Source organism: Littorina saxatilis, linkage group LG3, assembly GCF_037325665.1.
Source record: "Littorina saxatilis isolate snail1 linkage group LG3, US_GU_Lsax_2.0, whole genome shotgun sequence".
In the NCBI taxonomy this organism is placed as follows: domain Eukaryota; kingdom Metazoa; phylum Mollusca; class Gastropoda; order Littorinimorpha; family Littorinidae; genus Littorina; species Littorina saxatilis.
This window is the reverse complement of record NC_090247.1, coordinates 50741020-50763517: the sequence shown is the minus strand read 5'-3', so window position 1 is coordinate 50763517 and position 22498 is coordinate 50741020. Positions and strand designations below refer to the sequence as shown.

Genomic DNA, 22498 nt, shown 5'->3' with positions numbered 1-22498 from the left:
CACATACCTGGTCCATCCCAGGGTTCCATGCCGAACGCAGACCAGCGGTAGAAGGCGATCTTCTCATCCGACATGTTCTTGTCATTCTGCCATGCCTCTGGTACCATTGTCATCACAGCCTGTCACACACACACACACACAAAACACATTGTTTCCCTTCATTTTAACATTTAAACTCAGATATGACTTGAATGGGAATAAACCTTGGGAAACCAAACTGTGCATTAGCTAAATGTTGAGATTTTTCTGATTAGTTATCTCCCTTGACCTGTCAGGGGATCTTTGCAGTGTCTAATTTTCCTGTCTCAAAATCAAAAACAAGCCATGATTGTAAATGGAATGTTTATTATTTTTACAAAACAAGACATTCACAAGTACACTGACCCCATGGTCTTTATAGTGGACAAATAGACAAATAATTATAAGACAAATGAAAAAATAGAAGACTTAGCTGAATGTTTTTTTGATGTACGGCAAGATGGTCAGATTCGTAATCACATGACTAAAATTCCCATGCATCACCCTGTTGTTCAGCACAAATCAATCAATCTATCAATCAATGAGGCTTATATCGCGCATATTCCGTGGGTACAGTTCTAGGCGCTCTGCAGTGATGCCGTGTGAGATGAAATTTTATACGGCCAGTAATTGCAGCCATTTCGGCGCATATTTACCTTTCACAGCCTATTATTCCAAGTCACACGGGTATAGGTAGACAATTATTAACTGTGCCTAAGCAATTTTTGCCAGGAAAGACCCTTTTGTCAATCGTGGGATCTTTAACGTGCACACCCAATGTAGTGTACACGGGGGGGGAGTTCGGACACCGAAGAGAGTCTGCACACAAATTTGACTCTGAAATAAATTTCCGCCGAACCTGGGATCGAACTCACGCTGACAGCGGCCAACTGAATACAAATCCAGTGCGCTACCAACTGAGCTACATCCCCGCAGAGCAAAAAATAATGCGCACTCTGCACAGGAACTAACTTAGCTGTTGTATTGGGGTTTGTGCCTTAGTACAAAGAATGCTACTATCGCATGCAAACAGCCTGGACAGATCTGCTTTAGTTTAGAAGATCACTCGCTAGTGAAGCAAGTTTTTATTTTTTATATTTTTATTATAGCCAACTCACCTCAGGCAGTTCACGTCCGCCAGCCATGCAGAGGAACTCGAGGACGTTGTCGACACAGCCCGAGTCGGACATGCCGTCCTCCACCACCGGGTAGAGGTCGGAGAGCTTGTCTCCGTACGCCTTGCTGTTCATCACTCCCTCTCGCGCCTTCATAAGGTTGTGGTTGCCTCGCAGCGTGTTGATCTCGCCATTGTGAGCCAACATTCTGGAAGAACAAAACAGGGTCAACAAATATGAGTTTTTGAGTTTATGATGATGAAGTATAGAGGGTGAAATGAAAAACCGAACAACACCTGGGGGTAGTATTCCCCAAGTTGGTCGTAAACAGACAAGAATGGAGGCCTGCATGGGGTTCCACCGGATTCGGCATATAGCTGCCAAATGTCAAGGTAAAAACAGATACACACGTAAAAACCTACTCAGTTACAGCCCATGAATAACAAAGAAGAAGAAGAATTTACAAAAAGGTTTTAGGGTCTTGCACCAAAAATAATAATTCCTGTTTTTTCAGATGTCTGATGATTCTGAGAGAAAGAAATGATCAGATCAATGTAGTTATACATGAATTTGAAAGAATTTAACAAGGTCTACTGCCATAAATGAGACTTTCTCATTTCCTGAGACATCTGCTTGTCTTCATACTATTTAAAAACTCTATGCGTCAGCCAGTGTAATCAATGTATAATACAATATGCATCTGTGTGAGAATAAGTATATGTATGTATGTGTACATATGTGACCTTCAAAACACTGTCTCGCAATAATATCTTAATCATTGATGTAATTAAAAGATTAGGGCAGGGGATAGGGATATCGGCTTGGTTGGTTACTCAGACTGTGTTGTGTGTTTCTGGCAGTTATCTCCCTTCACCTGTGCCCTTATTTCTTGCTTTCTGGTTCTGAAGAATCAGCGTTCATCCTTTTTCATTGAAACACAAGGAAACCCGGTCACATAACCAAGTGTGCAGGTAGTGTTATTTTCTCTTTTAAATCTTTGGCATGACAATGTTATACTTAGACCAACTGTAGAGTGTCCACTGGGCAGATCTTAGTAATTTACCTCACAAACCAAGACAAGATCACTCTTCTTTCTACACACACACACGACACACACTAACACACACGCACACACACACTCATACACACACACTCATACACATACACTCATATACACACACTCATACACACACACTCATACACACACACTCATACACACACACACTCATACAAACACACTAACACACACACTCATACACACACACTCATACACACTAACACACACACTCATACACACACACTAACACACACACTCATACACACACACTAACACACACACTAACACACACACTCATACACACACACTAACACACACTCATACACACACACTAACACACACACTCATACACACACACTAACTCACACACTCATACACACACACCAACACACACACAACACACACTAACACACACTAACACACACACTCTTGGACACAGACACACACAACACAAAGCTATGGAGCGAGCAGAGAGGCAAGGTCTAAACCAAAAGGCAATGGGACCTCACCTCTGGGGGTGAGCTCGCTCCCAGCTCGGGAAGGTGTTGGTTGAGAAGCGACTGTGGATCAGAGCGATATGCGTCTCGTAGTCTGGCTCCGACAGGTCGGGGAAGTACTTCCATACCTGAGCAGTGTTCAGCTGACCCTGTCATTCACACAAAGATTCAGTGATTTAAAAGAAATGTTCTTCTGGGCTAATCAACAAAATGTACTCATTATTATGTTATCGTTTCATAATTGACATTTATGACAACTTGCAAAGTCAAAAACATCCAGCTATGAAATAAAATAGAAATTAACTGAGAAAAAAAAAGCTAAATTGTGCAACCTAGTGCTTCTTCTTCTACTTCTTCTTCGTTCATGGGCTTAGACTCCCACGTTCACTCATGTTTTTAGCACGAGTGGATTTTTACGTGTATGACCGTTTTTACCCCGCCATTCAGGCAGCATATGCCGATTTTGGGGGAGGCATGCTGGGTATTTTTGTGTTTCTATAACCCACCGAACTCTGACATGGATTACAGGATCTTTTCCGTGCGCACTTGGTCTTGTACTTGCGTGTACACACGAAGGGGGTTAAGTTACAAGCAGGTCTGCACATAAGTTGACCTGGGAGATAAAAAAAATCTCCACTCTTAACCCACCAGGCGGCAGCGACCGGGATTCAAACTCACGACCTCCCGATTAGGAGGCTGACGTCTTACCACCACGCCACTGCGCCTGTCGCAACCTAGTGCAATCTTGGGATCCCAAGAATGTTCTCTGGAGCTTTTAAAATGGTGGAAATCTGCCATGCATTTAAAAAAGAGAGTAAACTCTAACCTTGTAAACAACTGTGCTGGTGCTCAAACTGCAGATGTAGAACCGCACTCCTGTCCCGGGGATGTGGTGGGATGCATTCTTCCGCAGCAGGTACACCTAAGGATAAAAAACAAACAATGTGTTCATACACTGTCTGCTTCTCTTTTGCAAAGTAGAGCTATCAACAAGTAATAGGTGTTTAAATTAAATAAGGGGGTGAATATGCTTCCTGTAACATAGTAACATAGCTGCCAACCTTCTGAAGTCAAAATCCAGGGTTCAGTCTTGAATGTGAGCAGGGAGAAGTTGTAAAATTCGGGAGATTCCCGGAAAATCCGGGAGGGTTGGCAGCTATGTAGTAACCTACTCAACACAGGACAAGCTTTGTTGATTCAATTCTGACACAGCATACTCCTTATCATTACTTTATTTAAACTGGTCTGAATTAGGCCTTGCAGTGTGTGTGTGTGTTTGTGTGTATGTGTGTGTGTGTGAGTGTGTGCGTGTGTGTGTGTGCGAGAGAGAGAGAGAGAGAGAGAGAGAGAGAGAGAGAGAGAGAGAGAGAGAGAGAGAGAGAGAGAGAGAGAGAGAGAGAGGGAGAGAGAGAGAGACAGACAGACAGACAGACAGAGAAGAGAAAGAGTGTGTACATGTTTGTCTGTCTGTAAGCATGCAGGTACATGTGCATATAAACCATGCACTTGATGCATTCATGTGTGATGCATGTACACAGTAGTCTAGCGCTTGCATGGGAATTTGTAGGGCATATGAGATTGTTTCATTTCATATTAATTCTTAAATAGTGTGTTTAAAATACTGATCTAAACTCAGTTCATCAACCACAGAGGCAGGCTTTTAATAATGTTCTTTCTTCTACTTCTCAATTCAGAGTTTACCACACAACTTTACTACAAGCCCTACACCCATTAATCAGCTCCCCCCCCCCCCCCCCCCCCAAGATTTGAGTTTCTCTACCATTACTGGCCACCTCCAAAACAAACATGAAAGGTTATTAACACCATTGCCCCCTGTAAAGTTCTGACGCAGGTTACCTAGGAGACAAAAGCTTCGGTGCCTTGCACAAAGCCCTGGTTCTGACTTACACAAAAATCAATACAGTCAACCATGGAAGCTTTATGAAACTTGCAACCCATTCTCCTATACCAGTTATATTGTCAGTGTGCCGTTAAGAGTACATGCAATATAATAAATGCAGCGTAGTTAAAGGAGGAAGAGTGTTTTCTGTGCGAAAAGACCTGCAGGCCGTTGGACTTGCATCTGTAGCGCTCTGAAGAACTCAAGAAGCAATCAGGTTTTGGATTTCTTACCCTTCCTCCCCCCCCCTCTAATAACCTGCCTTTAATCAACTTTGTGTCCTAAGAGAATTTGTTTTCTGCCTCGTTAATCTCATCCCTTTACCTTCTCCCGTCTTTCTCACTTACTGTGGCTTACCCTTGGCAAAAATTTTTTTTAACATGTCTACCCTCTGGCAGATTATCCCCCCCCTCCTGTTTTAACATACTGGAGTGAACTGTATGGCTTGTATTCTGATCAAAAGACTGCAAAGGGAAAAAAAGTTCCAGTTTTATAATAGCATGGGGTCATGTGAGGACAATCTGGAGGTGTGAGTTAAAGTGTAAGGGCGGGGGGGAGGAAGAGAGAGAACTTCCATGTGCAAGTCAGCATGTTCTGGGTAGGTATGACAAAGAATTAATTGAATGGTGGTCGTCGTAACATGAGCCTCTTTCTGTCTCTCTTTATTTAGTGCGTGCACTAAAATACAATGTCATTAAAAACAAAATCGAGTACTTGTATGTGCCATAGTGTTACATAGTACATATCCATTTGTAAATGTATGAATAGTGCATCTGGCAGTGGTATAATATGTATGCTTATCTTAGCGTCTCCCCCCTCTCTCTCTCTCTCCCTGTTTCTCCTCTTACACACATAATATGAATTAACAGTATGCGTCCCCATCTGTGGCAGATGATTACTAGTCAGAAGCTTTCCACTTGCAACAGCTGTTCTATCTATTTATCTCTTCCACAAATCAAATTGACCCCACAAGTATATATATAGCTATGAAAAACCAGAGGTAGAATTCACACAAACAGTAACAAAACCTGTTTGGATAATTGTACCTTGAATCTTAACTCTTTAGCTTTAACAGTATGACTCTCTCCCCCCCCCCCCCCCCCCCCGCTTACTTAACCCATAAAATTGTTTTTTTTCCCCTCCTCTTTCCTTTAAAAGTATAAACTCAGACAGCATGTGTAGGCTTCTGGAATACCATTTCTGAAATCATTTCATCTCTATGCATCTCAAAAAGACCTGTTGACGTTTCATATGATTATATTGATTCTTCCATACACACACAATCTGTGTGAAATTGGGTGGCACTGTCTTTAAATGTCATGCAACTGTGTTTAGTTGTCATGGAAAATGGCACCATTATAGACCAAAATGTGTGCTACATTTAGCTGGAATTAGCCGTATCAGCGTAAATGTCACCTAGAGTGGAGTACAGCGCAGTACATGTTTGTTTTTATTACTCTTCCTCTGATGTGCCTTCAAAAGGTTGTAAAATTGGTTGGAAATTAATAGTGCAAAAAAAAAAAAACAAGAAGGGCAAAGCCCATACGACTCACATGCTTGACCTCGACCTTTAGGGTAACTAAACCTAGCAATAACATCATACACTAAGAACTGCTTTACACATTTTTCCTACCAAAATACATGTGACCTTGACCCAAGGTCAAGGTCATCCAAGGTCATGCAACACAAAGCTGTTAATTCAAGACATAGGAAGTACAATGGTGCTTATTGGCTCTTTCTACCATGAGATATGGTCACTTTTAGTGGTTCACTACCTTATTTTGGTCACATTTCATAAGGGTCAAAGTGACCTTGACCTTGATCATATGTGACCAAATGTGTCTCATGATGAAAGCATAACATGTGCCCCACATAATTTTTAAGTTTGAAACGGTTATCTTCCATAGTTCAGGGTCAAGGTCACTTCAAAATATGTATACAATCCAACTTTGAAGAGCTCCTGTGACCTTGACCTTGAAGCAAGGTAAACCAAACTGGTATCAAAAGATGGGGCTTACTTTGCCCTATATATCATATGTAGGTGAGGTATTCAATCTCAAAAACTTCAGAGAAAATGGGAAAAATGTGAAAAATAGCCGTTTTTTAGGCAACATTTATGGCCCCTGCGACCTTGACCTTGAAGCAAGGTCAAGATGCTATGTATGTTTTTTGGGGCCTTGTCATCATACACCATCTTGCCAAATTTGGTACTGATAGACTGAATAGTGTCCAAGAAATATCCAACGTTAAAGTTTTCCGGACGTCCGGACGGACGGACGGACGACTCGGGTGAGTACATAGACTCACTTTTGCTTCGCATGTGAGTCAAAAAACCACAAAAAAACAAGAAGAACAAGAAAAAAATTCTACAGATGAAGCATAGAGATTGTGCAAGGCCACACGAACAAAAACATTCACACACTTTGACTAAAAGACTAAGAGACAGAGACCAAAATTGGTGAATAGAACACACACACACACACACACACACACACACACACACACACACACACACACACCAAAAACAACCCAAACATCACGAAAAACAGAAGTTGTATAAAACACACAAGATTTTAGAAGTCTCCTCAATCCATCCCATCCACTCAAATGAGAGTGGATCAAAAATTAAAAACCTCACAAAATGCACCCCCCCCCCCCCCCACCCATAGGTCATGTTTTCATAATGGCACATTGCCTGTCTTCATCTAATCCTATCCAGTAATCTACTGGACAAGTAATTCCCATTAAACGACATGTAAGCACACGTGTACAAATGATAGACAAACGTTTTACGCCTCTCTCTGAACAAGCATGTAAATGATAGACAAACAGCTGGTCTCACCTGCCGCTGAAATTCTTGAACATTCGACACGTCCTGCTCCCCCGTCACGAACACCTGTGCAGAGAGAGAAATTGTCTACTTTTTCAAGCAAAATGGTAAAATGAAATAAATGAACACACACACACACACACAAGAAGCTTATTCATCTAATTGTATAACAGGTAGCACCTGAGTTATTTTTTTACCAAAAAATCAATGTTTCTTTTTGGGGCAAAAACAGTTGATTAATATATTCTTCTATAATTTGTATTCCATATTTCACATAAATTAAGGCCATTATTCTCTGCACCATATGTGCTCTGACAATGAATTCTAATATTCAGTGTCTCCTTTCCAGCCTAGCAAATATACAACCCAGCCTCTATAAGCAGCATAAATTATTTGATCCTCTGGTGATCTAATTAATAAATACGACTCACTGACTCATATTTCAGAGCTTCTAGTCATCTCAAAGAATTTTGATGCTTTGTCATATTCTGATCTCTTTCCTTGGCTGACAAGTGTATGGCCTAAACTGCTTTGATGAAATTTACATAGTCATGAGCCAAGCCAATTCAGTCTTTGCAATTGCTTCGAGATTTCAAGAGGCAACAACTCTAAAGTGCCAATGAGGTATTCTTATATTTATTATTTGCATAATGCCCCCTTGCCCCCCACAAAATCTGAAGACAAACAAAATTACAACAGCTACCTCAGTTTTAAACACTACCCATTATTCTAAAAGGGTTTGTTGTCAGGGGAAAATAACATACTTGCGCACACAGTCACATAGCAAAACTTAAAATACAATGAAGAAAAAAATACGACAACAAAAAAACAATAGGAACGGTGACGATAGGACCAACACACCAGAACTGAGACCGGGGAGGTCTCCAATTCTCTCGCAAATCATCGCGCGCACTTTGCAGACGAGCCAATGATTTCTGAGAACGGCATAAGGTAGGCAAGTGACTCTGGAGCCAACTGCAAAACAGGCCATTGTCACCTCTCAAAAGTACATGGTTCCTACCCAAAAAAGAACATGTATCACGTTCTACAATAGCAAAAGCAGCGAGTCTTTCATACCCTCCAAAAAGAGAACATGAATCATTTTTTACGATCACAATAACATCCGTCCTTACAAACTATCAAGTCCACAGCAAACAATACTGCAAAGTGTGGATGCGTTTGTCTGAAGTCTTGGTTTTCAAATCAACACACAAGAAATCAACAGTAACTATAACAAAAAATGTTTCAAATGTTAGTATGAATGATGTGGAAATTCTGTAATGAAATGCATTTTACGACTTCCATCTGAACGGTCCAAGAAGAATTCAGTGTGGATAAATTTGTGTTTATTACTGTTCTTGTTTAAGTTTCACCAAATAAAACAATGATGGACATATTGTGAATTTGAAAAATCCAATGCCTTTCATTTGCGACACACAAATTAGCAAAAACCTCTTTTTTGCTTAATAGGTAATTTATTTTTTCAACTGGGCATACTATTATGATTTTATTTATGGTTTTTTTCAAGGATGTTCATTTATCCATACATACAGCGGAATTAACAGAGTACATGTATTTTCCCTATCGTAAATGTGTTAGTTTCCACACATTTGTAAGCTATGTGTATGATTCATACATCGACAATTTGGCAGAAAGTTGCTGTTGCTTGGCGTAAAATACCTATCATTTGTTTTCAAAATCATGTTCAGAGAAAATTATTTCAGAGGCACTCTAGAAAAAGTTTCACAGATCTCCAGGTTCTAACTGGAAAATGGAATGAGGTTTATTGTAAAACCACCAAAGTTTGTTGATTTTATATTATCTCTACAGCCTCTGAACTAAATTCACTGAAATAGAAGTTACTAAACACCCCCCCTCACACCCAAAACAAAAATGGAAGTATGGTAACATGGGTAAAAGCATGCAACACTCTCATTCACTGATTCAGTAGAAAATCAATGAAATCTCGAGGATACTTCACAGCACCTATTGTAGGTATATTTTAGTTTGAGTGAACAGATTTGTTGCATGTCACAACTCTTTGCATAAAGAAGTGTATGTGAACCAACTCTGCAACTAAAGGTTTGTCACTGGTAGATCTGAAAGTCAGACGCAGCTAGGATTAATGTTATATGTGGTGGATGGTGCAAGCAAAAGCTTTGTCTTCTTCTGTTTATGATGTTCATGGCAGTTATATCCTTAGCAAGCAAGCAAGCAATGCCCTTATTTTGTTAGGAAGACCAAGGAATGATTTGGAAATGGTGTGGTTAACTCAATTACTTTCAGTTTCACATAAGCTTAAATGCTGTTATGGAATGTCAATTTTTTTCATCTGAGTAAAAATAATCTTGTAATCTAAACAAAACTCTGAGACTTCTATTTGGCTGTGGGTGATGCTACATTGTATATAAAAGGGTTTCAATGCAATTAGTTTACCCTGCATGTAGTTATGCATTTGTGAAATTGGCCTATTTGTGTTTGCTCTACTTTTTCTTTAGTTAAGTTTTTCACTTGATGAAATCATTATGGATTTGGCTCACTTTATTGTCTTGAGATGCATAGAAAGGTCAAAGAAGAAATAATTATGAAAGTCTTTTGACAGATTAAAAAAATGTTTTTATACATGTACTTCATTCAAATTTCAAAAACTTGTATCCAAATATTAACTTAACTCAAAGTTGGAAAAGAAATTCTTTTGTTTTCTGATTCAAAGTCACACTTGCAACCATAAAGCTTTTAACAAGCGAAGTACACCCTTAATTTCAACATTTTCCATTCAACTGGAAATGCTTACTGAAGCAGGTATTATCCAAAGTGTTTTCTTTCCTTCTCTTGAAATGTAAATCACTCTCAGTAATTTGCTTAGCTCAAATATCAGATAACAAATTTTAAAACGTTTTTTAAGCTAAGCAAACCATCATCAAATGAATACGTCTGCACAGGATACAAAAGAATTTCATTTTCATGAAAAATATCAGAATGGATAAAATGTTCAACGTGAAAACTAAGTGAAGGAAAAAGAATGGTGTGCCCACCTGTCTGATGAAGGGTTCCATGGATCTTGCTACCTGCCCGATGCAACTGCCGTTCACCGGAACTGTGCGGGATGCTATCACCTGGTAAAAGAACAAGAACCTTATGAACTGAAGCATAACATACCACTTAAAATGTCTCTGTTGCATATGCCAGTTATTACAATTTTGTCATCTAATTTCAGTGTGATGGCACCCCCCAACAAAATTCTATAGAGTGGAGGAATTTGAATGCATGTTTGTAGGAGAGAACGGGGGAGGCTATTTAATGTAAAGTACCCAATAAATGCTTTCTATAAAACCATAAATACAAGATCTCAATGCGAAGAAACCAGACTTAATTTCTCTCAACAACACGGGCCTGTGGTTTTCCTGCTGTTGTTGCTTGCAAATTTTCTCTCTTTCTCCCCAAGCTCTCTCCCAGTCTAGCATATAATCCATGAGAAAAAACACTTCCAGTTTCCTCATCACTACGCTCCAAAGAGATAAGTATAGGCAGGTATCCTCCCATCCCCATCCGCCTCAAACCCCTCCCCTACAACCCCTGAGCCACTCTAACAAATTACATCTTCAGGAAAAAGTCGGGAGCAGGATGCTTTTAATTAAGTTACAGCATGAAGTGCGTGCAAGGAAGGACTAGAGAAGATCAATATCAGTCCCATCATTGGAGGGGGTGTTTTTCGACCACACGTAAGGGCACTAAAACCTGTATGTTTGACGTTACATAACACACTCTGCGAGCCAAACCGACCCCACCCCTCGCCCAACACACACACACACACACACACACACACACACACACACACACACACACACACACACACACACACACACACACACACACACACACACACACCAGACCAGCAAATGTTCCAAAAGTAGGAAACTAATCCGGAGTCCAGGGGCCGCATAGGCCCCTGGTGGGGTCCAGGGGCAACGCCCTGGTAGGGGGTTCAGGGGGGCAAAGCCCCCCTGACGGAAAATGAATGTTAGAATTATAAAGGCCATTTTGGGGCCTCTCCTGATAGGAAAAAATTAGATCATGCCTTTTTAAAAAGCCATAAAAACCACAAGAATAATATGTTTTAGCATTTTAAACAAAAGTGTAATTTAAAACAATCACACACACACACAAATTACTTGAAAACTTTCAGAACCAACACATTTTTTTCACCAAGTCCGTATTTCACCACGCAGTGGCCGTTGTTGCACCACGTGCACACGGCCTGACCGGGAATGGATATCTTGGCGATACTGTCGCCAATGAGCTGGCGCCTTTCTTTCTTGTTGATAATGACAGTCACTTCTTCTGACAGCCAGTTGGCTTTCCACTTGTTTTTCACACTTTGGTCGTCGATCGTAAGAGCTTCCACAGCCGACAAAACAATACGGAATCCAGACGCCATGATGCTACATTTTTCACCTTCGGCGTTTGGAGATCGGCAGCCAATCAAAACAACCCGCAAACCGCCATCGGTGAATAATTAAGCCCAGGCGATAATCGTCGGAGATCGACAGCCAATCAAACGCGACTCTTGATACTGCTATGGGTTCACGCGAATGCTGGGGTGCGAATGCACTGACTTCAGACGCAGACAGTTTCAGCTGAACGGTTCATACCACCACCCCCCCCCCCTTTTTTTTTCTCAACGAATTTCCATCGATCTCAAGAATGGTCTGTGAGCTAAGGAAAATATCGGAATTCCGATAAAATTCGGACCAGTCCCATGTCTGACACAGATTCAGAGACACAAAAAATGTTGAGGTGAGAAATATAGTTGCATACGGGAGAGATGAATTTAGGCATGAGAATGATAGTAGTATTTTTTTCTTCTTTTCTTTGACCAAAATCAATGTGTTCTAATCAACACAATCACTTAAATTAATGTGCAAAACCCTCAAATACTTGTTCAAAGTAAACCAAAACAGGATTATAGGTCTAAAATGGAACCCCCCTTTAAAGACCTAAAAAAAATGTGGAAAAAAAAATCGGATCTTAAAAAGGAGTATGTCTTAAAGGTGATGGCAAATTACCACTGGTTACGAACAGAGCAGGGTCTTAAAAATGAGGGAGTCTTAAATCAGGGGAACTTAAAAGAGAGGTTTCACTGTACCTGTCAAGAGAGGATACCCTTAGGTACCAACCAAACATGTTCCATCATTGCAGGTGCCCTTTCCTAACAGGGAGACTTTGGCAAAGAAGCAGACCAAGAGGCAGGGAACACTGTCCATTATTCAAAGGTGTCCCCTCAGTCTAATCATTGGAGTCTTGCTATACTAGCACTACACTCAGAGCTCACTTGAACAGGACATTTCCATTATTTTTACATGAAAATACCCGAGAAAAAAACCCCAACTGGAAACTCCAATTGGTATTTGTTTGCATTTGAGTGTTTTTCATATCGGTACATATTGCTATGACTGAGCTATTTTACTTTAGATGGAACGCTTTTCCTGATTAAATGTGCCATCCGTATGATGTAGGTACTGTTTTTGCCTTTTTGGCCCAGTGGTACCTGCCATAAAAGGACACCCTTTAGACAAGCCGAAAGTGTCCCCATGTTGCAGGTGGCCTGTCATGACAGGTATATTTTGGTGAGGATTCTGAACAAAGGGACAACCAAAAGTGTTTTTCCTTGGGAGGCATCCTTTAATTGGAGGGGCCTCACATCGCAGTTACCACTGCAATACCGGTTTACACAACACCTTCTACAATCACTCTCAGTACTGCAGATCAACAAATGGTTTTGGCAGTGTCAGTAGAAAGGAATTACCTATCCCAATTCCTGGGGGGTAACTAAACAATGGATGGCAGCGTGAAATGTCAAAGCCAGTTTTACCTTGAGTCCATACTTTGCAGCATACTTGGCGAACGTCTCCTCTGCCTGTTTGGCAGTGGCCCGATCCAGAAACAGCATGCCAGTTGCGTATTTTCCTGGGGCAGGAAGGATGCCATTGTTCCCGGCCTCGCTGAAAAGATAAATACAATTCATACAGATACATGTAGATACATGATACAGTTAAGACCAAGAAAAAAAATCAACGTTTTCCATTCCCCTTCTGACCTTAGAACTTTTTCCGGTCCTTCAACAACAACAAAACACACACAGAATGACAAACCTTTATTTTGCAGACTTTGAAAAGAACAGTTACTCTTCCCTAACATCAAGGACGAGGGGACACAGCTTGCCTGATTTTCGGCTAATAAAAAGCCACATTTGCCTGAGTACGAAAAAAGACTTCAATCCTTTTAATACGAAAACAAAAACAAAACAAGAAAGAAAGAAAGAAAGTAAAAGAAAAGAAAAGAAAAGGAAGGAAAAGGAAAGATAAGAAAAAAAAAGGAATAAAATAAAAAACGGGTTTCTCCATTTCATTGGTGCACATTTTTGTTCTATTAAAGTACATGTTATTCTATCATGCTTCAATCACGTGTGTAGCTATATCATACCCGCTACAGTCAAGTAACCTTGACACAGCCCTTTTCACCGTGGGACAGTGGCCGACATTCTATCATCCATATCAGAATATCATTGCCAACAGTGACGGGCGCAGTGGTGTGGTGGTAAGACGTCGGCCTCCTAATCGGGAGGTCGTGAGTTCGAATCCCAGTCGCTGCCGCCTGGTGGGTTAAGAGTGGAGATTTTTCGATTTCGATTTCCCAGGTCAACTTATGCGCCGACCTGCTAGTGACTTAACCCCCTTTGTGTGTACACGCAAGCACAAGACCAAGTGCGCACGGAAAAGATCCTGTAATCCATGTCAGAGTTCGGTGGGTTATAGAAACACGAAAATACCCAGCATGCCTCCCCCAAAATCGGCGTATGCTGCCGGAATGGCGGGGTAAAAACGGTCATACACGTAAAAATCCACTGGTGCTAAAAACATGAGTGAACATTGGAGTCTAAGCCCATGAACGAAGAAGAAGAAGAAGAGAAGAATTGCCAACAGTGAACAGGTAAAATGAATCTGGTAAAAAATCTTCCTCGGCATGTTTTCTTCTTGGTCAGTCATCCCTGCTGTTAAAAAGCCATCTTGTGTAGGCCTGGTTAGATTTTGGTGTATATATGTTCTTGTTTTTCTATTCTGATTCATCTAACATGTGGATTTGTACCCACACTTTTTCATGGTATTCAAGGTTGGCTCATTTCAAGCTGTGTGTGTGTGATTGTGTGTGTGTGTGCACATGCGTGTGAGTCTGTGAGTGTGAGTCTGTGTGTGTGCACACACACACATGTGTGTGTGTGTGTGTGTGTGTGTGTGTGTGTGTGTGTGTGTGATTGTGTGTGTGTGTGTGTGTGATTTGTCTGCGCATGTTTATGCACATACAAATTGGTGTATGCTGCCTAGATGCATCCTTTTCTTTTTTCCTCAGTAACACAGAGCATACAGATCTGCTATCTACATTTTCCTCTCAGCATAACTATAATGTTCCTGCACTCCCAATACAAATTCCTTCCCATCCCATCTGCATAACTTTCACTGATGAAGTATAACATGCCTTTGAGATTTGCTGGCAACTGGTGTTTATTTTTCTTTACCAAAATTACAATTACAACTGACATTTATGCCTTGGTAAATTACTGCACTGCACACCATTCCCAGATGTATAACAATCAATTCTGTTCACATTTTATGTGTGATGTTTAAAAAAAAAAAAGAGTTTTAATCATGATAACGTACAGCCTTCCTGTCCAGCCTGCCGAGTAATGTTAGGGTCATTCTTAACTGACCGAGTTCTACCATCTGAGTGAACTTTCACACGTATGCAAGGACACGCACTCAGATTAGGAAAGGATCTGGCATACAAATTGGGTCACCAATCATAAACAGTTACATTTAATGGCACAGCAGGGGTACTGATTTCAAACATTTGGTGCTAATTTCTAACCTTTGTACACAAAAATAATCTTTTCTTATCTGATTAGGCAGACTTAGTGGTTTCCTTGATCCCAGATACGACAAAAAGCGGGATCGGAATGCAGAATGGTACACAGATTTCAAACTCGTAAAAATTGTAAACATAGCCTCTTATCTTTAAAATCAGCTAAGAACTTGGATTGTAAATGTGATGCTAAGCACATTAGAATTATTTGTGACAGTGTCCAACTTCTCTTCCATCCCTTGCCCCTCATCTCCCCTCCCACATATATTAAAATAATTCTAAAAAAAAAGGGGGGGGGGGGTACGGTTCCCACTGTGAGCACAAATACAAAGAAAACCCTCTCACTGCAGAACTCTGTCGTAGAACTTGTGAGGGATTCCACTCAAGACACCAGCCCCGTCTCCGCTGTCGTTGTCGCAGCCGCACGCACCGCGGTGCTCCATACGCTCCAGCATGACTTGTGCATCGCGCAGGACCTGCAATGTCACAACAACATTTTTGAGAACCTTTTTTTGTTCATTTCATTTACTCTATTATCCAAATGCTAGGAAATTTGAGTCACGTCCTCCCAGTGGAAAGCTAGCAGCAACAAGAGTCGCGCTACCCAGGTGTGTGTGTGAGTTTAGGTGTAAACAGTCACCTGCACTTATGGCAGAATGACCAAGGTCTTTTACGTGCCATTGTGGTGACTTGGGGGTGGGACATGGATGCCCTCTGAGTCTGCACAGAGAAGATGACAACAGAAAAGTTGACTCTACTCTGTTGGGGGACAAAATTCAGCTGTGCCATTTGGCGTTGGGACCATCATTTCTGCAGAATTGCCAATCTTTTTCACAATAGGATAGGTGACTTAAAGTAATATCAAAAACTCAGGGAAATTAGTGAAACTTTTCTGGCCATGCATTGACAAAGAAAGAAAGTCCTAGTAACATCCCTGAAAGTTTATATTTATTTTGTCAGAACAAATTCGTTAAGAACAAAAAAGCTGATCTCGTCTCTGGAGAACTCTTTGAAGGGTAAACAGAAGACCTTGAAGTTCTTCAGCCAGATTTTCTCTCGGGATGTTTCTGCATATAAACATTCTGTTGTTGCTGTTGAAAAAAACCCACAATTTTCCCTGTTTCTCTCACAAAACAAAGTGACATATAGCTCCCTAAAGCCATGTACAGAACATGGACATGAAAGTGGCGTGAAAGAAAGGTGGCTTCTTCAGCTTCGTAAATAATATATACATACAATGATATATATTTTATATCTATCCCTTAATGCAGTCTTGCGTTTTAAATTTTATTTGTTTTGGTGAATGGCAAACTATGATGTTTATCTAAGGGGGACATGGGAGTGAAATTCTTTAAAAATAATGAAGCATCCTGTTTCACCTGCGATCAAAATGATTTGAAGCAATTTGCCTTAAACTGAAGACTTAAAGTGAAAGCTTTTTAAGACTCCAAACATGTCATGTATTCTAAAATGTTGGATCTTGCAAGCTAAAGACTCTCATCCTCTCCCCACCCCACCCTCAAAATCCTTGGCTGTCAAGATGTAAAAATGCCCTCTGTGCATCAGATTATTTTTAGGGAAGTGTCCAAAGTTAAAATCACCAACCTTGAAAAGACATATTTGACCTCTAAGCAATGAAAGTAATACATTTTTATTTCCTGAAATAATTGTCAGAAAAACGAAATTGCCACCCCCCCCCCCCCCCCCCATTAAAGGTCCCCCTGACTTGCCTCGAGACATGAAGAAAAAAGAGACAGATTTGTGCACTTCAACCACTTTTAAAAAAGGAAAAAAACAAAATGGTTGCATAACTTTTTTCTACACTTTTAAAACATCATCAATCATTCACTTTGTTCTAAAAGCTTCAGGAGAAAAACAGCAAGAACACAATTTTTATTCAAGAACCACGAAGCAAACTGACCCCCCCACCTTGAAGCCTAAGTTAAAAGGTCTCATCATTCATGTAAATTTGGTCTAACAACTCCAAGAGAAAAAACAAATTTATTCAAGACACATCAGACTCCCCGTGTCCCCAGCCCCATCAGCTCTGGGGAGTATCTTTTGCTTAACCTTCCCCCACCTCCCTTGTACCTTCTGGGAAGCATCCTGTTTCACCTGCCAACATTTTCACTCCACCTTGGTTATTCAAGAGACATCAGACTCCCTTGTCCCCAGCCCCATCAGCTCTGGTAAGAATCTTCTTTTATCTCCCCCCCCCCCCCCTCCCCTTGTACACTCTCTGAGAAGCATCCTGGTTCACCTGCCAACATTCTCACTCCATCTTCGTTATTCAAGAAACATCCGACTCCACTGTCCCCAGCCCCATCAGCTCTGGGAAGCTTTTTTTTTTTAATCTCCCCCCTCCCCCCCTTGTCAACGCTGGGAAGCATTCTGTTTCACCTCCCAACATTCTCACTCCATCTTCGTGCGAGCGCCACCCACTCTAATCTTCTTAGCCGGCCTGGGAAGACGCCCAAACGCGCCATCTAATTCCACTTTACTGTCAGAGTTTGCTTCCAGCGAGAGCCTGATCCTCCTGAGATTAAATTTGTATTGGCCGAGGACAGCGCTGACGTACATAGAGGTTTTTTGTCCCGTCTTCTCTATAGATCTACCTATTCCAGGGGCACTCGAGTCTGGCTAGTCTAAGTAAGAGTCTATGGCAGTCTGACATCCGCCATCTTTGTTATCGACCCGACCGGGGGGCGTTTTCGCCCTGAGGCGGCTAGATCTAATCATCTGCTAGACAGTGACCACTAACTACGGGTGTCTGGTTCGGTAAAATTAGTTTTGGTGCACGCCTCTCGCTTTCTTTTCGTTGTAAAGGTATTTATGCTTAGGTTCTTCGTAAGTACACTGTAATGAGAGAGAGAGAGAGAGAGAGAGAGAGAGAGAGAGAGAGAGAGAGAGAGAGAGAGAGAGAGAGAGAGAGAGATGTAACTTCAATGTGCGTCAGTGCACTCCCTCAATCTGAAATAAAAAAACAAACTTTTATTAGTTTCAATGAGGAAGCGAATGCGTGTTATTTTGTGTACTACCGGACATTTCGGGCAGGGGGGGGGGGGGGGGGGGGGAGGGGAGAGAGAAGGGGGAAGTGGACACCTGCCAGGTAGGTCCAACGTCAAATTCCCCATTCACAACATCCCCCCCCCCCCCCCCCCCCCCCCCCCCCTTCTCAATCTCATTCATTCCCGGGGGTCTAAGACCGCATCAATCCAGTTCATGCAAGTTCCGTTCCCCCCAAAAAATCCATGTTCGACGGCGGAAGGAATGCTGAGCTCAGACATGCTATGACCTTTTGATCGGTTCTCTCTCACCTCCAATTTTCCGCTCAATCGACTGTAGAGAAAACTTTCGTATTTTTTTAAGCGGCAAAAGCGGAAGGGAACTATTTCGTTATAGGCTCAGAAGCGCTGAATCTATGCAGCAGTTGATGCTGATCGAGCGATACTGGCGGGGACTGATTTGGGACCAGTGAAGGACATAATTAGGGCCTCTAAATCTCTGGAACCGCCGAGGGGCGATTCTTGTCTGGAGCACTGAGATTAATGTTCAATGTACAGAGTATGCACAGACACACACATGCACGTACGCATACACAAAGGAAAGCGCACGCACGCACGCACACACACACACACACACACACACACACACACACTAGCTCGTATACGTAAGCATGCATGCACGCACGCACACACACACACATACACACACACACACACACAACGAGAGAGAGAGAGAGAGAGAGAGAGAGAGAGAGAGAGAGAGAGAGAGAGAGAGAGAGAGATGAGGGGGGGGGGGGGCTAAATTTCCTCATGTAAAACAGAGATAGAGAGATTAGTAGCATGGCAGCACACGAAAAGCATAAAACGCAGCCATAAATTGTGCTGAGGAATAGGTTTTTCTCTCGGAAACATCGCCCTTTCCGCACCTCATCTCTTTCCCCCATCCCTCTTTGACAGCCCCGGTGGCACAGACAGGGAGTAATTAGACAAACGCTGCTGATTTGCATTAAATTTGCAACTGCACGGGCAGTTAACCAAGTCTCTCCTTCTATGTTAGAATGATCGAGCACGAAAGCAATCGTTTGCGTACACGAGTCAAAGCCAGAGAGCCATTAATGAAATAGAGTACTGCCACGAACCGGTGAGGACCGGCAGCGCTATAGTGAGATCAATAGAAAACACTGGCGAAGGCTGAAAGAGTCACAACAAAGACGTGCTGGGAATCGGTCTATTCTAATCCCAAAGGAATCGTACGTGCTATGTCAGTGGCTGGTGGAAATGTCTGTAGAAGAGAATGACACGAGAGCGCGCCTACACATCAATCTATTTTTGACTGTTCTCTTCTTCAGACCTTCCACCCTCTCTCTCCCTCTCTCTCTCTCTCTCTCTCTCTCGAGTCTGTCCCTCCATGTCACACCCATCCATGTCCACATCATCTCCCCGATCACTGAGTTTGTTTTGTTTTGTTATATTGGCTCCTTTTGGTCGATTCAAATCTTACTGCCGCAGCTTCATCAAAACTACTCGGGAGTCCAAATATACACCACCCCCCCCCCCCCCCAAAAAAAAAAACCCCACACAACCCCACTTGTGTTAATTAATCATAAAATCGTATACTTCTCCTCAACCCTATCACTCAACTTCACATCCCTCCTCCCACCATCATTCCAAAACCCTGAGTTCTTTTGTAATAATGTCTGAATCCAACGCGATTCAAAAGTTTCAAGAGCTCCATCTCATTCTCCCCTCTTGCTTTCTTTTCCAAGTGCCAACTTCGATCGATTCAAATCTCAAAGCGACTTCCTCTTCGGAAGTCAACAAGTTTTGTTTGCTTAATTAACACATAACATTCCCATCTCCACCCCCTCTCTACCTCATGCATTCAATTTTAGAATGGTAGACTTCGATTGGTGGAAATCCCAGCAGGGTTAAATGTTGAAAACCTTGAATTTAAAGGTAAATTTACACAACATGTCTTTTTCTCTTGCAGACACACTTAATAGCTTTCTTTCTTTCTTTCTTTATTTGGTGTTTAACGTCGTTTTCAACCACGAAGGTTATATCGCGACGGGGAAAGGGGGGAGATGGGATAGAGCCACTTGTCAATTGTTTCTTGTTCACAAAAGCACTAATAAAAAATTTGCTCCAGGGGCTTGCAACGTAGTACAATATGTTACCTTACTGGGAGAATGCAAGTTTCCAGTACAAAGGACTTAACATTTCTTACATACTGCTTGACTAAAATCGTTAAAAAAAATGGACTATATGCTATACAAGAAACATTTAACAAGGGTAAAAGGAGAAACAGAATCCGTTATAGTCGCCTCTTCTTACGACATGCTGGGGAGCATCGGGTAAATTCTTCCCCCTAACCCGCGGGGGGTACTTAATAGCTATTTCTCTTGAAAATAGTTCGGCTCATCATGTCAGATTCGGCCAGGCTTCCAAATGAGATAAGACCATCCCTCTAATTCCCGTGTAAATGATTATGTACAACACCACAGATATGTGAAAGATTTTACAGAGGATAAGACGCAGAGCGTCCGTCCACTTGGACACATTCTGAAAATCAACACTCCTGTGCATGGTGGGAATTTTTCGCTGAATTTAATTCGTTATTGATACCAATGTCAATCTGCTTGATTAATTCTTCAAAAAGTTCTCATCCCGTATGGGAAGCAGCCAGGCTGTTGTTGGTATGTATCAACAGTGGGAAGATTCTGTTGTCCCATGTAAAAGGCTGGACAGATATGCAGCGATTGTTATAGTAGTTATACGGAAAGGAGAATTACCTTTAGGCAAAAAAAAAAGTCTGTTTACGGTAACATAGGCAAAAAAAAATAGGGTCGGTAGGTCGGGATTTTTATTTTATTTTCTCTCCAAAAAAACATATTTTTAAGTTATTTTGCCAAAAAATAAAGACTTTTTTTCTCTCCCCCAAATGGCAAAAAAAAGGCCTAGGGTCGGGCGGGATACCGTAAACAGACTTTTTTGTGTGTGTGCCTTATAAGGCTGTCCTTCGCGAAGTCTTTTAACCGAAAATTCCGAAAAATACCGCAAAATTCAGTGTCAAAGCTTCGTGCAGCCAGCTTCGCGCGAAGACGACTTCGCCTTATTAATTTGAAGTGTTACACCTCCAACCTATGCTGCCATCTCTCTCTTCCGTTCTTTTGCAATGGCAGAGATCGATCGCTGCAAGTGCCAGTACCAAGTGTCAGTGGTAGGACCACTGCTTTTTTTTAAATATAAAAAAAGCTTTGTTATAGGTAATCTCTTTAAACATCATCTCGACCCACCCCCCTCCCCCACTCTATATATCCTCCACATTCCAACCCCTCACTCTCCCCTGTGGGTTTTTTTTGCAATGGAGCAGTTCGATGGATGCAAGTCCCAATGCACGTGCATGATTCCCTCTTCTGAAGTCAAAAATGCTTCGCTGGATCAATTTTCAATTTTCACACAAAATAATTTTTCTGGATAAAATCACAGATGCACTATTTTTTCCCCCTGTTTGCCCACGTCTTTCTGAATCCCTCCCTCTCCCCCACCCCACCTCCCCCGCTTCCTTTCCGGCCAGTCTTTTGCAATATCTCCTTTCAATCGATGTCCGTCCTTTCGTGACTTCCTCTCGAGGCGTCAAAAAAGAAAAGGAAAAAAGGCTTTGTTGGGCAAACTTTCACAAGAACAAATAAATCTGCCAACGCACATAACAAGTCATGAAAGTCCCTACAGAGTCAGGCAATTACTTGGTTAGAGTCCGATCCCTAGTCGACTGCGCACGTTTGCCTAACAACAGAAAGTCGAAAGTGACAACATCTATTAGTAACAAAGTCGGGGAAAAAAGATTTGTTGGGCAAACCTTTATAAGAACAATAAGAACTGCCCAATCACATAGAAAAAACTGAGCGAGGCAATGATTTAGTTAGATTCCGGCCCGAAGTCCATTAGAAGACAGCGCCAGTGTGCCATCAACAGAAGGTCGAAGAGTGACAAGTCTGTTTGATTCGCAGCGTTTGGCTATTTGTCTGCAGTTCTCATGCGGTTGGCTACATACAAATCTACCGCAGGAATCGATTTTCTTTTTGTTCCTGTTGTCAGGACAAGCTGTCCTGCTTCGATTTTCGGTGGAAGTCTGCGGGACGCTCTGTCAGCACATCGC

The 22498-nt window shown here is 41.7% G+C and overlaps 1 protein-coding gene across 7 annotated transcripts in view; it reads right to left on the bottom strand.

Moving 5' to 3' along the window:
• Window positions 1-22498, bottom strand: part of LOC138962588 (uncharacterized) — a 106660-nt gene that overhangs the window by 67439 nt on the left and 16723 nt on the right. For all 7 annotated transcript variants that reach the window (XM_070334456.1, XM_070334454.1, XM_070334453.1 and 4 more), the window contains 8 exons: window positions 15680-15810; window positions 13290-13419; window positions 10453-10533; window positions 7430-7483; window positions 3514-3609; window positions 2700-2836; window positions 1137-1341; window positions 8-119 (listed from right to left, as the gene is read on the bottom strand). In XM_070334456.1, coding sequence (XP_070190557.1) covers window positions 8-119; window positions 1137-1341; window positions 2700-2836; window positions 3514-3609; window positions 7430-7483; window positions 10453-10533; window positions 13290-13419; window positions 15680-15810 — 946 coding nt within the window. The remainder of the gene's footprint in view (window positions 1-7; window positions 120-1136; window positions 1342-2699; window positions 2837-3513; window positions 3610-7429; window positions 7484-10452; window positions 10534-13289; window positions 13420-15679; window positions 15811-22498) is intronic.